This window comes from Carya illinoinensis, chromosome 7 (assembly GCF_018687715.1).
Source record: "Carya illinoinensis cultivar Pawnee chromosome 7, C.illinoinensisPawnee_v1, whole genome shotgun sequence".
In the NCBI taxonomy this organism is placed as follows: domain Eukaryota; kingdom Viridiplantae; phylum Streptophyta; class Magnoliopsida; order Fagales; family Juglandaceae; genus Carya; species Carya illinoinensis.
The window spans coordinates 14,540,020-14,557,086 of NC_056758.1; the positions used below are offsets into that span (position 1 = coordinate 14,540,020).

Sequence of the window (17,067 nt, forward strand, 5' to 3'; positions counted from 1 at the left end):
TTGTTTTTCCAAATTGTCCCACCACCCGCAACTGGGGACCTTGCTATCCTTTTGACTGGTGGGCTAGAAAGGAGGGCTTCGGGTGACCCTGAGGCATAGGGGCGGACTAGCGATCGCCCTCCACAGATGACTTGATCGGGGCTATTATCGTGTCCCCTCGTCTCTAGGGTGCGACTAGGCGAGTGGATGCCTTGGAATGAGTAGCTACATCTTTGTAAGGTCTTCTTTCCAAGGTTTCCATCCCACCCCCTTTTTGCTTAATACAATATAGACTTCTAGAGGGTGGCTATCTTAAGCGACTTTTATTTTCTCAAATTTATGTTTTTCACTTTTCGCGTTTGAATGTTTTTTAACTAAAAGTTTATATTGACTCAATTTCACCTTTAGTGCTTTTGATTTTAGGTTTTAAGATTCTTTTATTTTAGTTTTTATTGTAGATTTTGTGTAGATTTAGTATTTTAAATGTTTTTATGCTAACGTGACACCTCACAGTGTGTTCTTGACACATGTAGTCTATTTTAACACTTTTTTTAACGTGACATATTTTTTTCTATTTTAATGTGACATGTTGATTGTGTATTTTTGTCACTTGTCATCATAAGGTTGGTACTGATGCGACAAATGAGTGTTATATCAATATTGTGTCATAGGATTAATTAACATTCGACAATAATTATTTAGAAATTTGGTATATATAAAAGTAAAATTATATTCAACAGTTTTACGTTATACATATATTTTTATTTTTTTACATTTTTATTTTATTATTTTAACAGGTGTGATGTAAGACGGCTAAATAGAAGAACTCTATACAAACCGAATGATTTTTTTCTTTTTGAAAATGCATCCTAGTTTGAAAAATTTTTCAATTATTTCATTGAGTTTTTTAACGAACATTGATATTTAGAAAAGGACAATCATTAGATAAAATAAAATTAGTAATGCTACATACAGTCATTTTTGCATATTTCTTATACATTCTACTGATATGATTGGCTGGATTAATTTTTTTTAATACACAATCAATCATATCACTAGAGTGCACAAAAGAGTCCGTAAAAATAACTGCATATAGAATTTTTCAAATAAAATTACCGGAAAAATAACTTGGTAGCTATGCACGTTGATGGTAGAAAGTCGAAACCCCACCTCTCTTAAATGAACTTCCAACGGTCATATTCTCGAGATTCTTCGAGTGGAATTGACCGTTTTGTCCTTCCCTCCCTAACATCCTCTGCTCTGCACTCTAAAAAATCTCAGCACCTTTGAGACTTTAGTAAGCCAGATTTCCTCTCTTTTGAAGAAAGCCAACTTTACACAAATCATTAGCGGCTAATTATGGGGTGCTTTCTAGCTTGTTTTTCTACTCCTAAGCATCGAAATCCTCAAATATTGGCTCCTGGAGACCAAGTAAGCGTCCTTCCAAGCTTGATCTTTCGTGGGAATTTGAACATTTTATCAACTCTTTTTAGTTCTGATATCTATTTTTTTTCCTTACTTTCTCTGAAATCTGTCCAGAGTCTTGAGGCTAACGAAGCTTTTCAAACTCCTCTTCTACGAAAGCAAGAAGGCATTGAAAAACCCCTTACCCCCATCACGGAATCAGAGTGAGTTTTCCATTGTTACATGCTTGGATCTTGAGTTTATCTTTGGCTTTCAATTTTTGTTTTCGGTTGAATCTTACATTTTTAGTTCATTGTAATTCTGGGTAGATGCTATTTATCATTCTTGAGTTATTTATTTAACTCAGTTACTTGAAAACGTTAATCCCTACCTTATTTATTGATGGATTTATATCTAGACGTTTATTTACAATTTCAAAACAGAGTGAGACTTGAAGTGCAGCCGAATCGCAGCGCCGGAAAGAAAGTTACCTTTGAGAAACCGTCTGCAAATGAGGAGAAACAGAAGGGAAATCGAGGAGGAGCTGAAGAAGGCAAACCGATTTCGGGTTTGATTGCTTCAAGCATGCTACCCTTTCCTTCGAACCACAGATATCAAAGTTGTGCAGGCGAGTTGGATTATGATGATAGTGATGAAATTGGGAATGACGATTCACTGATTCAAGAAGAAACTTCGGAGTCATTGTTTTCTTTGTCCATTGATTCAAGAACGCACGTTGGTGCCATTGAAACCGGCGAAAAGGAGGTAAATAGTCCGATTCCAGTTCATGCTTCAACTCATGAGGAGCTCAAGACAAATGCAAGTCGGTGCTTTCGTTCAGTCCTGACGCCAATCGAAAATCTTACTCAAGGGAAGGCGGTCCAAGAAAAAACAGACGCGCCTTTCATGAATGAAGCAAAGGAGAAAGTCAATCTAGAGCCAAAGTCCAACGATTCGAAGCCAAAAGAAGAACAAATTCTTGTTGATACCAGCCTTTCAAGCTGGCTGGTTGTATCCGAATCCACGCCCAGGTCCCAGAATAGTAGTAATTCTACTGGGAACTCAGCCTCTGAGAAAGCAAATTCAAGTAGAAGTCATGTAGACAAGCCAATTCTAGGAGCATTGACCCTTGAAGAGCACCTATGGTTTTCTGCATCTCCATCTCCGAGACTGTCAAAAAGCCAAAGTCCTGAGGACAAGCTGGTTATAGGTACCGTTGGAAGTTACTGGAGTCACACTGGGCAGAGCAGGGATTCAGGCTCACTGGCTCAGGCCCTTCTTGTGGAGAAATGACAAAGGCAGGAAGCAAAAACAAACAGGCCTTAGTGAAGCGACTCATCCTATATGTGTTCAGTTGTTTTCTTGACTTTGGTGTGTAAAAGTTGTTTTTTGTTTGTGCAGAATGAGAAGATGAAATGGAATTCTACTCCTTTCAAGGCAAGAATGGGGAGAGCTCTGCCTCAAGCGTAGCCTCTTTTAATCGACTAGTGTACTAGCCAGATGATTGTAATTATCTGGTTTATATGTATCTATAAGTACTAATTCAAGGAAGTTTTTTTATTCTGTGTGTTTTTTTTTACGTGTGGTCCACAGGGGTGCATCCAGATACGGATCCGGATATTCAGGAATATTCGAATTTGTACCCGGATTTTTAAAACCGGATGGATACTTGTTCAGATATCACATCTATAGACATGTCACTCAAAACAACATTTTTGTAACAGAATATGAATAGCGTCCCGTAATTTTCTTAATTGTCTTCACTTATGAAGGATGAATATTGTAATTACCAAAACTTCACCTCACGGAGTACAATAAAATATCCAAAACAAAGGTGGAAAAAGGAACTCTACAACTCTAACCAGCACAACATACCAACAAAAATATTCACAACAAATCTATATAGTGTACACTTAATTAAGGCTACGTAGTGTACATCAACGGTATCTTGTACTATTTACATCTCAAGCCCCGTACTTCTCTTGGAGTATTGCTACGATCCAAAAACTGGCAAGAATTACCCTTGGCACCATACTTTGCAAAACTTTCCAATTCCTTGCTTCCAAGACTTCCTCCCATATGTAACTTATAGCCACATATACCTCTGCTTTATTCATCAACCATTTGACAACCAAACAAGAATCAGAATACAAATCAATACAAAAGCAGAACATCTAGAAATTAAAAAATCCCCTCAGAATCCCGAATGGTACGTACGCCGACAAGTCTTCCTGGGTTACCAAAATAGCTGCCATCAAAATTCAATTTCACTCTACGTGGTGTAGGCTTTAACCACTTCAAGACTTTGACAGGGGTCTATGTAATGGTAATGGTAATGTTAATGTGTAAATTTGCACAACAAGCTGGAAGGAAGGAAATAATTATCCCCAGCTCACGATGACGATTCGATATGTCAATATGTTGCTCTTCACGTTCGTCTATAAAATAAATAGTGAATAAAAATAAATAATGAGAGATACATAGAGATTATGTGGTTTGACATAATGCCCATGTCCACAAAGTGTTTGGGGGCAAAATCCATTATAATTGGTGATTTCACGATCTTTCATTGCCTCACATATCTCACAATACGATAGAGAAATTTAGGGTTTAAGGAAGTTGAAAATTATGCCTTCCTTAAAAGAAGATCCTTTGGAGTTGATGTGTGTGTGAAGTCTAGGCGTCAGGAAGTTGTGTCGAGAGCCTCCTTAGATTTGTGTAGATCTTCTTCTTATATAGAGGCATATTTTCTTGAAGTGATTGAGTCCAACTTGTTTTGTGAACCTCTTTTCTTTTAAGATTTCGAGTCTCTTTTCTTTTAGGAGCCTGAGTTTAATTTTTTTTAGAAGTCTATGTTAATTTGTCTAATCTTTTCTTAACCTTATTTTTTGGCTAAATTATTGACTTTATCTCTTCCCTTATTTTTAACGATGAGCTGGACTCAGTCAATTCTATCCCAACAGATAAAACCTACAATCCAAGCTGACAAAAAATAGCACAATGGAGAAATTTAGGATTTTAGAAGGTTGAAAATCATGCCTCCTTTAAGAGAAAATCCTTTGAAGTTGATGTGTGTGTGAAGTCTAGGCGTCAAGAAGTTGTGTCGAGAGCCTCCCTAGATTTGTGTAGATCTTCTCCTTATATAGAGGTCTATTTTCTTGAAGTGATTGAGTCCAACTTGTTTTGTGAACCTTTTTTTTAGGAGTTCGAGTCTCTTTCCTTTTAGGAGCCTGAGTTTCTCTCTTTTTATAAGTCTATGTTAACTTGTCTTATCTTTGCTTGGCTTTATTTTTGGGTTAAATTCTTGATTTTATCTCTTCTCTTATTTTTAGTGATGAGCTGGACTGGGTCAATTCTATCCCAACGGATAAAACCTACAATCCAAGCTGACAAAAAATAGCACAATCTATGCTTCCTAGCTTTCTATGTTTTGACACTTTCAAATTAAAAGAATCTTTCAAATAGGCTTTTATCTTCCAAGTTAGCTTTGGATCTTCCCCATATAACCCCTCCATTCTTGCATGGCATCTCCTAACCCATAAGCACCTACTGATAATGCAAGGAAGAAGGCTCACGAGAGGCTTAGGGAATATGAAAACTTTGTACTTATCACAACTTGCTTGCAGCTCACGTGAGGCTAAGGGTGAGTGTCATCAATCGTCCCGGTCATAGTTTTTTCTATGTTTCACCTAAGCTACCATAAACATACTTAATTGCATGCTATTTCAGGAGCTTTAGTAGGTAGCTCCCAAATTCCCACATAAGAGTGTCAAATACAATTCTCCATACTGTTTCGAAGACACACAAATAGGGCATTGGTAATAACATTCCCCCAAATTGTAATTCCATATAAATAATTTTTTTTTTTTTAATTTTCCTTCCATTTAGTTCTCTCTATCATCTTCAGTTTCTAAGAAGTAAATGATTATTATTTTTCAATAATCCCCCATCGTCTTCTTTTGTTGTCCTAGATTGCTTTCTGCTTTATTTAAGAGTAAATTTAGCTCTAAGTGGAAGGGATAAAATATCCCTAGCCCAAGCTCACTAGGCCCAGCCCATCAAAGAGCCATTACAAGAGAGTAAGAAAAAGATAAGGATGGGGGAAACAACAAAAAGTATGTGTAAGAGGGAAAGAGAATAGGAAATGGTCAGACATGTAGTAAAGGCAGGATGAGCAGGAAAAATGGACGAAGTGACATGAAGCTAACTTTTTCACTAACCACTGACAGGTGCCTTAATAAAAGGGATTTGAGATCAGGTATCGAGGGGACGGGATGTGAGAGCTTCTTCAATCTCTAGATGAAAGTTTCTGTTTTCTTTTATTTTCTCCAAGCAGCAGGGGTCACAGACCTATTTATACAGTAAACTGTTGCCCAGATGACTAACACAAGAGGGGGGTGAATTGAATTGTATTAAAAAAATAACAATTATAAATCAAATATACAATATAAAATATAAACAACATACGAAATAGCAATAAATATAAAGAGTAAGGGTAAGAGAGAAGCAAACTCAGTATGTTAACGAGGTTCGGCCCTACTGCCTACGTTCTCGCCTCAAGCTACCCCTTGAGGATTCCCAAATTCACTATTCAACCTCCTTCAGGTGGAGATAGAAATCTATTACACCTTTGAACAACACCGCTACAAAGGATCCGTGTAGAACACCCTCTACACTTACAATCACCTTACACGTGGTGATTTAACTATTCTCTGTGTAGAACACTTTCTACACGCACAAGGGTTATACACACCATTTTACTGATACAAGAGCTGATAGTGGGTAGGCTATCAGAAAACACTCCTCAATGAGTGGAATAAAAACAATACAACGCAAACTATATCTCTCAAAATGAACAAAAATTAAGACTCAATGCTTAGAGAAGAGAGAATGAAAGTTTTGAATGAATGTTGTATGCTTTTGATGTTGTAAATGTGAAACTCTCGAATGATTTATTTATAGGCATATGAGATTTCATATTCAAATTTAAAAAGATTCACATGTCAAGGAAAACATCATTCAATTTTTCAAAAAATTCAAATAAAAGGTTCTTCTTTTTCAATTATCAAAGACAACATCATTCATTTTTCAAAAACTTTAAACCTAATATTTTACTTTTGGTATATGACAAAAAGTGCACACTTTATTTTTCAAAAAATTAAAATCTAATCTTTTAATTTTTGTATATGACAAAAAGAGCACACTTTACTTTTCAAAATTTTCAAACAAAATCATCTACTTTTTGCATAAGTCAAAAAAAGTATCAATCACTTTTGAAAATATTCAAATAAAACATACACATGTGAAAGATGACAATCAATCATCTTTAATATTTTCAAAATTCAACCCTTTAATCAAGGTATGCACATGTAGAAGATGACAATCAATCATCTTTCAAAATTTTCAAATTTAATTTTCAAAATATTCATGCACATGTGAAAAATATATTTTAATGCTTTATGATAAAATATTAACATGCAGTACTTACCGCTTCGACTCAAAAATAACTAGGCAAGTTGTTCTCATTGAGTATTGTTCTTGCCATCTCTTGAAGAGATCTATTTTTCCTCCCTACTACCCCATTTTGTTGGAATTCGAGGAGTAGAAAAATTATGCACAAAACTATTTTCATCACAAAATGTTTCAATATTTTTATTAACAAACTCTTTTCCCCTATTATTTCGAATACTTGAAATAGTATAACCATTTTCATTTTGAATTCTCTTGCACAACTTGGTAAAGGCATTATGTGCCCATCTTTATGCGCAAAAAATATGACCCAACTATATCTAGAGAAATCATCAATAATAACAAATGTACAATATTTTCCTCCTAGACTTGCAACTCTATTTGGTCCAAAAAGATCCATATGTATCAGTTGCAATGGTTTAGTAGTGAAAATATGTTTCTTGGTTTTAAAAGAAATTTTTATTTGTTTACCAAATTAGCATGTATCACAAATTTTGTCTTTAAGAAAATTTATTTTTGGTAAACTTCTCACAAGATCATTTTTTGAAAGTTTGGAAATAAGTTCCATGTTGGCATGATCTAATCTTCTATGCCATAGCCAACTAGTTTTATTTTGAACTGAAAAGTAAATAGTATCTTGTGAGGTAATTTCTTCAAAATCGAATGTATAAACATTATTACTTCTAAAAGCAATAAAATAAATATTACAATTATGATCATTAAAAATAATGCACTTATCCATTTTGAAAGTAACTGTAAATCCTTTATCACATAATTGACTTATACTCAAAAGATTATGTTTTAGACCTTCAACAAGTAGAACATATTCAATTATGAGAGAATATTCATTACGAATTTTACCTATTCCCACGATCTTCCCTTTCGAGTTGTCTCCAAATGTCACGTGTCCTTTTTCTTTAGATCTAAGATCAAAGAACTTAGTCTTATCTCCCGTCATGTGTCTTAAACATTCACTATCTAAAAACCATTTGTTTTTGCTTGTGGATGACTTCATGCATACTTATAAAAATAATTAAAATGATTTTTCTTGGTACCCAAGTTCTTTGGGTCCTTTATTTATTAGTATTAGAAGAAACAAGATTTTTAGGTACCCATATGGCCCTAATAGTCATTGTATGATTTCTTCTAATAAGACAAATATATAATTATAATCATTTCTATTACAGAAATTGCAAATAATATGTGACATATATGAAGAACTTGAATGATTATAATAATATCTTTTTTTGATAAAATTATTTTTATGAAAAGAATTTTGAATATTGGTTTTTGATGTAGAAGGATTATCAAAGAAATTTTTATAAGGTTTGTATTTTTTCTTTTTTGGCATATATCCCAAGCCTGCCTTATTAAAAACACATCTTTGACTACTAAGAAGTTTTTCAAAATTTCTTTTTCCACTTGTAAAGTTTTCAACAATATTTTCTAAATCGTTTTCTTCTCATTCAACTCAAGATTTTCATTTTTCAAAATGATACTTTCTTTTCTTTAAATATTAATTTCGTTTGTTAAAGAAGAATTTTTCTTTTTCAAAACAGTATATTTGATACCAAAATTTTCAAATTCCTCATATACCTCTTCTAAAACATTTTACAATTCTTCATATGAAGGATCTTCAATATTATCAAGATTTATTACCTCAATGTCATCTTTAGCCATAAGACAAAGATTTGCTGATTCTCCATTGCTTACTTCACTATCTGAGCTACTTAAATCATCATCCCATGTAACTTTCATTGCTTTCTTGCCCTTGTTTCGATTTTTTTTAGCAGAGGACAATCTGGCTTGATATGACCAGGTTTATTGCATTTATAACAAATTAAAGTGTCATTTTTACCTGAATCTTTCTTGAAAAACTTTTTGAAGGATTTCCTCAGATGAGTTTTATTTTTCTTTAAGAACCTCTGAATTCTTCTTGTTATTATCGCAACTTCTTCATCTTTATCTTCATTTTCCTCATTTTCATCACTTTCACTTTCATGAGGAACAACTTTAAGTGCCAAGCTCTTCTTTGGCTTTCCTTCTTCTTCTCCTCTTTTCAATGTGTACTCATGGGTGATAAGTGACCCGATGAGTTCATTCACTTCGATCAAACTCTTTTTCTTCTTTTTTGACCTTTACTCCATCAATCACTTTTGTTGGAATATAAAATCCATTTACAATGCATTTCCAGATTTCTCGACCTTGACCCTGAAGGAATATTCTCATTCTAACTTTCCAGAATGAGTAATTATCTCCACAAAAGAGTGGAGGCCGACTGCTAGATTGACATTCACCAAATGAATCTGCAATGTTAGCCATAAGATTTTAACTCAAAAGATAGTTAATCTTATAATAGAGCTCTTAACTCTGATACCAATTGTTACTGATCATAGGTCGCACCTATGTCACCTAACAATTGTACTTACCAGACTAGCCGGCTATTATCTCTACCGGTGCACCGTCACCTATGGTTGGAGAGTCTTGCTTCGGTGACATAGTCACAAGCGAGAGTTTCCATAAGTGATATGCCTGTATAAACAATATATGTCAACTAGCTCTGATACCAATTGTTGCCCAGATGACTAACACAAGGGGGGTGAATTGAGTTGTATTAAAAAAAAAAATTATAAATCAAATATATAATATAAAATATAAACAAAATACGAAATAACAATAAATATAAAGAGTAAGGGTAAGAGAGAAACAAACTCAGTATGTTAACGAGGTTCGGCCCCACTTCCTACGTCCTCGCCTCAAGCTACCCCTTGAGGATTTCCAAATTCACTATTCAACTTCCTTCATGTGGAAATAGAAACCTATTACACCTTTGAACAACACCGCTACAAAGGATCCGTGTAGAACACCTTCTACACTTACAATCACCTTACACGTGGTGATTCAACTATTCTCTGTGTAGAACACTTTCTACACCCACAAGGATTATACACACCCTTTACTGATACAAGAGCTGATAGTGGGTAGATTATCAGAAAACACTCCTGAATGAGTGGAATAAGAACAATACAACGTAAACTATATCTCTCAAAATGATCAAGAATTAAGGCTCAGTGCTTAGAGAAGAGAGAATGAAAGTTTGGAATGAATATTGTATGCTCTTGATGTTGTAAATGTGAAGCTATCGAATGATCTATTTATAGACATATGAGACTTCATATTCAAATTTAAAAAGATTCACATGTCAAAGACAACATCATTCACTTTTTCAAAAAATTCAAATAAAATGTTCTTCTTTTTCAATTGTCAAAGATAATATCATTCATTTTTCAAAAACTTCAAACCTAATATTTTACTTTTGGCATATGACAAAAGGTGCACACTTTACTTTTCAAAAAATTCAAATCTAATCTTTTACTTTTTGCATATGACAAAAGGAGCATACTTTACTTTTCAAAATTTTCAAACAAATCATCTACTTTTTGCATAAATCAAAAAAAGCATCAATCACTTTTAAAAATATTCAAATAAAACATACACATATAAAAGATGACAATCAATCATTTTTAATATTTTCAAAATTCAACCATTTAATCAAGGTATGCACATATAAAAGATGACAATCAATCATCTTTCAAAATTTTCAAATTTAATTTTCAAAATATTCATGCACATGTGGAAAATGTATTTTAATACTTTATGATTTTGAGCATTAATCCTAATTTTAAATTTTTAAGAGATTTACAACATTACTCTATGACTTTAATGTGAACTTGTTCCTTTCTTGCTCATGCTTGTTTCCTTGATGTGCTTGACTCCATTGTGTAGACAACTTGAGATTGAGACTTCTTTATTCTTTGAATTCATTTGTTATCATCAAAATCCATGTGTAGATATATAATTATACAAAACTTGAAACTTTGGGTTCAACATAAACTATGAGAGACTATGAGAGATTGTAAAATACACCATTTATAATAGTTTGCCATCCAAACAACTCGTTGACGTAGACCCTATTTCGAACCGCATAAATATGTGTATCTCATTTTCCATTTATATTTACTGTATTTATTTTCTAGTTACTAAAATGGACGTATGTACGAACACCATATAGCCGCTCCGGATCTTAGTCAAGAACTTTAAACAAAATCGACCTAGGCCCGACCATCACCACCAAGAATAACTCTTTCTCCCTCTCCGGCTAGGTGGTGACAAAACACACCTTAACAATTGGCGCCGCCTAGGGATCCAATTATTCTCTAAATCGGAAGTGGGAGGAGGAGGATTTTATTGTTTCTGAAGTCATGTCCGAAAGAACAGATAAGTTTCCCCTTATACTATTTCTGTCTTACTACCTTAGCAACATTGTTACAAAAAGCAATGGGTGAGAAATCTCTCCTTGCCCATATAGCTAAGCACACTGTGCACTTAAATGCATAGTGCACATAAAACATCTAGCATTTCATGCACCAAGAGCACCTTCCATGCCACAGACTATGCACATAGCACATGCACCCACTGTACATGGCATGCACAATGCCAGGCATAGTGGCCACGAGAGCACATATGGCTCACAGGGTGGGCCGAGTGTTGCTCTTGATGGCTTTTTCCACGACGGGAATGGTCCCTTACCTATAGGGTTTGTGATCAGTGTGGCACCCAGCCACTGTGGCCATGCACGTAGTGTGCATCCATGGGGCTCACAGAGGCCTCGGACTGCCAGCATTTTCTACTAAGGCGGGAGTTGTCCCCAACTTACAAGTCATGCCCATCGTGGCCCTTGGCCATCATAGCCATGCATATGGTATACATCCATGAGGCTCATGTTGACCAATTGCGAGCCAGGTGGGGCTACCAGCAGACAATGGGTGCTCGTTGTCATGCACCCAAGGGGGCCCTCCCTATGGCATACATGAACCAATAAGACTACCACCAGCCTCTGCTAGGACCACTAGTGATTTCTATCGTTGATGAGGTGTCCCTCGACCTTGGCTGTCTTGCCACACTGGTGAGCTTCATCTCTCGCCATGCATAAAGGTGGGCAAGAACTTACTCAACCGGGTAATATGCCAATTTGTCCACTATTAGTAGATAAAATGATTGCCTAGGCTTACTCGGCTTGAGCTTGCTAAGCTAAAGCTCCTTGACCACAACCAGCTTGCCACACAGGAGGGCATCCATCCTGCCACTTAGGCAGGCAACCTCCTCACCTAGAAGTTCCTCTCTACCCACAAGGATTCCCCCTTGCTCAACCCCAGCTTACTTGGACACTACTCGCACGGCCCGAGTTTGACTGAGTTCCTCGGCCAACAGAGTTCTCCAGCTGCATGGAATTATACGGCCACAGAAAGAAGATAAGTTGCTCAGACACACGTTGCATGTCCAATACAATGGCCAATGTTTCTTACTCGCCCATAGTGATGATCTACAACCATGAGCTCCTTAGCCCTACATAATTGCTTGGCAACAGGGAGTTACTTGGTCACCTAAGTTCTCCCAGCAAGCTGCTCACACTAAGAAGATTTGGTGCTACAGAGTTACACAACACATTACATGGCCCATGCAAGCATGCACCAACGGCCACCTACGACCACCGCCAGCCACCATAACTGCAGACATCTTATGCTTTCGACATCCATAATGGAAGCTCCCTCACCCACGAGGGACTAGTCCAAAGGTCAAGTGGACAAGGCGCCTTTTTCGATGCTCGAATTAGTCGATAACCAAACACCAAACCACTTGGCTCAGGTTTGCAAAGTCTCAAAATTATAATATAGATTATCTACATTGACCTGTTTGGATTTTTGTGGAAACTCCCTTTCACAATTGAGCTTTATCTCCCACCCCACCAGATCGGTTGAGCTTTATCTTTAGTCTTAGCAGCCCGGCCGAGCTTTATCTCCCACCCCATCAGATTAGTTGAGCCCTTTCTCCCGACACATTAGCACGGCCGAGCTCCATCCCCCATCATAGTAGCAAGGTTGAGATCTGTCTCCCACCATAGCAATGCAGTCAAGCTTTGTCTCCTGATGTAGCATTGTGGTTGAGATCCGCCTCCCACCTGACTAGATCGATCGAGCTCTATATCTCGATGCAATAGCAAGGTCAAGCTTTGTCTCCTGATGCAGCAGCTCGGTTGAGTTCTGTCTTTCATTGTAGCTCCACAGTTGAGTCCATCTCCAGCCATAAGATGATGCTTCGCACTCGCACCCAACGATCAACGAGGGAACACCTTTTCCAAGTGACCCAATCCCTCCTTGCCTCAACGCTATTGAGTCTATCTTCTGTCAAAGTCGATGCTCTACTCTCACACTTGATGATCAACAGGGAAACACCTCCCTCAAGTGACCCAATCCCTCCTCGCTCAATGCAGTCTAATCTTTTGCCAAAGTCGATGATCGTGCTCACATTTAGCAATCAACAGGGGAATACATCTCCCAAGTCACTCCCTCATTGCCATAAGCAAATGCTCCACGCTCACACCCTAGCTATCATAGGAAGGAACACCTCTCTCAAGTGTCCCAGTCCCTCCTTGCCACCTAGTGCGGTCGAGCAAGCCTCCTGCCTGGTTCAAAGCCAAGCTTTGTGCCTACATTTGGATAGCAACGCCGGCATAGCATCTTCTCCAGTAAACGCCGAGTGTTTACACTTGAGCCACAACCATCGTCAACAAGTTACCTCTGAAAATGAGCCCTTCAGATTCCACAACCGCCTCACGTGGGTTTCCTTTAGAAATGAGTTGATGGTCTCTACAACCACCTAAGATGGACCCAGGGGGTCGATGGGCTCCTAGATCACTTTAGTGCGGGTTATTACAAGCAAACTCGTACATCATCACTAAAATGGAAACACGAACAAAAGCTCGCATCAAGGGGCAGAAATCCACTAACACTATAAAAAACAAAAGCGGTCACAAGAATACACACTCTTAGTTAACAAAATGGTCGTGCACAACCATTCAAGCTCCACTCTCACCACTTGGTACGATTGAGTCATCTCCCACCTAGCTCTACAAGTCTAGCCTCGTACACGGAATCATCATCGTTTTGTAAAATGGAAAAACCAAGGACCAATTTTTGAAGTCTTTTTTTTTTTTTTTTTTCTACAATTAATTTGATTTGAAGATTCCCAAAACCCTCTTATTGAGCAACACTACCTTAAGAATAACACAATAACTGGAAGAGGTAAAATGTCGTTAGCCCAAACTCACCAGGCTCAGCCCATCAAAAGGCCATTTTCAGGGAATAAGGAAAAGACAAGGAGGGACAACAAAAAGTAGGTGTCAAAGGGAAAGAGAGGAAGATGAGAGGAAAGGGTCAGATGTGCAATAAAGTCAGGACAAGCAAGAAAAAGGGACGAAGTGATTTCTCACTAACCACTAACTAGGGGTCAATAAAAGGAATCTGAGATCAAATATTGAGGGGATGGGATGCGAGATCTTCTTCAACCTCCAGATGAAAGCTTCAGTTTTATTTTATTTTCTCCAAGCAATAAGGGCTAACCCATTTATATAGTGAGCTATAAAAGACTATGAGAGATTGTAAAATATACAATTTATGGTGGATTTACCATCCAAACGACCCTAAGATATAAGCCCTGTACCGAATCATGTGAATTTGTGTATCTCATTCTCTATTTATATTTACTGTATTTATTTTCCATTTACTGAAATAGATGTACTGCCACTTCAGACTATAGTTGGGAACTTCAAACGACACTAACCCAAGCCTGAATCATCACCGTGGACCAGGAATAACTCTTTCTCCCTTTCCAACTGGGTGGTTCAAAACTCACCTTAACACTAAGGATACCATATTAATGTACAATGATGTAGTGTAAAAGCATGTAAAAATATTCAAACTTTAGAATGATAGAGTCCACAGGCCCACCATCATGCTTGACAATATGAGAAAGGATAAATTTAGTAAGCTATCTATTATATTAAGGGCAGCTTACTAAATGGCATCAAAACTTCTATATGAGAAAACAACGAATCTTTTCAAGAGTAAATGAGGCAAAAAATACAAGTATTTCTAAGCAAACTCGATAGGTTATAATTAAGGGATATAGAAATATATGAGTAGGGGATAGGGAGACCTCGACAAATACCATTTCGTAACTAGTGCAACACTATTTAAAAAGAAAAAGAAAAAACATGGGCATTGGAAACAAATAAATGTTTTCTACCCTTCCATGCTAAGAGGAAGCTGCACAAAGTGTCAGTTTTTATACAATCCAAGAGTGGAATTGTAGTTCCATGATCATAGGCCATGGTGATAGTATTGATTACATTTTGTCTCGACGTGGCTGTTGGGGAATTCCACTGCCTTATCTTCACAATACTGTAGACAAATAGGACAACTCTTATAATAAAAATCAAATAAAAAATCCAAACTGCATCGTGTTATACGTTGTCGCAAAACTCCACACTTTTTCAAAGGAGTACATGTAATTCTCACTCCGGGGGTAAAAGTAAAAAATGTGGGGCTTGTGGGTTGTGGCGGAGAGAGACCGCCAAGGGACCACAGAGGAGGTGGTGATTGTCGAGCGTCAACAGTTCGAATATTTTATTAGATTCTTTAGATATAAGAGTATTCTAGCAGAATATGAGAAAAGCAGTAAGGAAAATAATAAGGAAAACAATAAGATATAGGCAAAAATGGACAAATTACAATTTATATCAATTTTGGTAGACTTCGAAATCTGTGACACCATGCACATGCCTCCTTGTAGCCACAACATTCAAATCTGAAGGATCTAATGATGGTGAATTCGTTGGTCCGGCGCATGTGATGAGAAAAGCTCCCGGAAGGGGTGGCGTGTAAACGAATGGCATTGATTATAACGGAATCACCACTAATCTCTAAACAATTGGTGGCCTAGGAGCCTTCTTGTACCTCGCGTGTCTCTTGGATGTTGCCGAAGAATTACAATTATGCCTTTTTTGGCCTTGGAACCTCTAATTTTCTGTTTCTTTTAAAAAAAGGGGTAGAAGCAAACAATGTGAAAGATAAAAGGATGATGACTTTCAGAATCTAAAGAAGTTTCTTTTCAAATTTCTCATTGTAACGACTGTATGTAAATTGGTCTATTCAAAAGAATTGGAAGATAAATGCGGTCAAATCTCTCTCTCTCTCTCTCTCTCTCTCTCTCTCTCTCTCTCTCTTAAATCATTCTACAAAGTAAATGGATCTTTTGTCGTGAGATACTCATTTTTAATTCTTCGTGAAGATGGTGGCATAGGAAACTAATTGCCTTAGAGCGATCCTGTCGCGACACTTGATTTTATTCTTTGATTGTATCTCCTAGGCTCATCGTATCCAGATGGATTTCAATATCAAAGCTTCAAGATAAATAATTTTTTCTGGAAATGTTAAGAGCAACAAATTCTAATTTTGTAAGATTTGACATTTTCTACATATATGAATCAAAAAAATAAGTATGTGTATTTTGTAAATAAGAAATACATTCACAAAATTATGAAAATAAATATAAAGTTTTATCAAGTAATAATAAATAATATAACTTTTCATATTCATGTTAGGGACTGGAAATAATATATTGAAAAACTTATTTGAAGTAGAAGATCACTAACTTTAAAATTTACTAACTTTAAAATTGACAAAGCCTCGTGCTGATAATGTGTTATAAAAGTAAAAGGAAAATAATATTACAATAGAAAATATTTAAGATGTTATTCAAACACTGAAAACTTCATACACATATAATTAAATGATGCCTATATATATAGAAAAACCAAATCGGTTTATGACTTAAGTCAATTTTGATGATTTAAAGCAGTCATACATATATGAGTAGGTTACAACATGTTTATCATTTTTCACATAAATCTCATTTTCCTTTCTCTCGCAAAAGGAAGAAAGATTAAAAAAAAAAAAAACTGCACGAACATTGTACGAAATAGTAGGTTAGTTTTATTTTAAAATCATTTTATTTTTATTTAGAAAAAAAAATTAGCTCATTGATATGTCTATGTAAGACAAAGTAGGAGAAACGACACAGGTGACGGTGGGGCTAGCGTACTTGGACTAGTCGGATGGACTGGGACTCTTTACTTTATTTATACTTTGAGTTGAGTTGATTTAAATTTATTTGTATGAGTAATAATAAGTTAAATTAATAAAATAAATTATATGAAATTTATTTAAAACAAATTTAAATATATTTAAATATTAAAATAAGTTTAATATTATTTATAAAAAATTAAAAAAGATTATAAATTTTATTTATAAATAT

At 36.1% G+C, this 17,067-nt stretch overlaps 1 protein-coding gene across 2 annotated transcripts; it reads left to right on the forward strand.

Annotated features, from left to right (window-relative positions):
* The first annotated feature begins 1,249 nt into the window (after positions 1 to 1,249).
* On the forward strand, positions 1,250 to 2,947 carry LOC122315127. Of its 2 annotated transcripts, XM_043130898.1 has the most exons (4): positions 1,250 to 1,410; positions 1,519 to 1,607; positions 1,827 to 2,702; positions 2,785 to 2,947. In XM_043130898.1, the coding sequence occupies exons 1-3, from the start codon at positions 1,339 to 1,341 to the stop codon at positions 2,674 to 2,676; spliced, it is 1,011 nt and encodes a 336-aa protein (XP_042986832.1). In that variant the 5' UTR covers positions 1,250 to 1,338; the 3' UTR covers positions 2,677 to 2,702; positions 2,785 to 2,947. The 2 variants fall into 2 exon arrangements, with proteins under 2 accessions (XP_042986832.1, XP_042986831.1); XM_043130897.1 differs by having other exon boundaries at positions 1,827 to 2,947.
* The last annotated feature ends 14,120 nt before the right edge of the window (positions 2,948 to 17,067 follow it).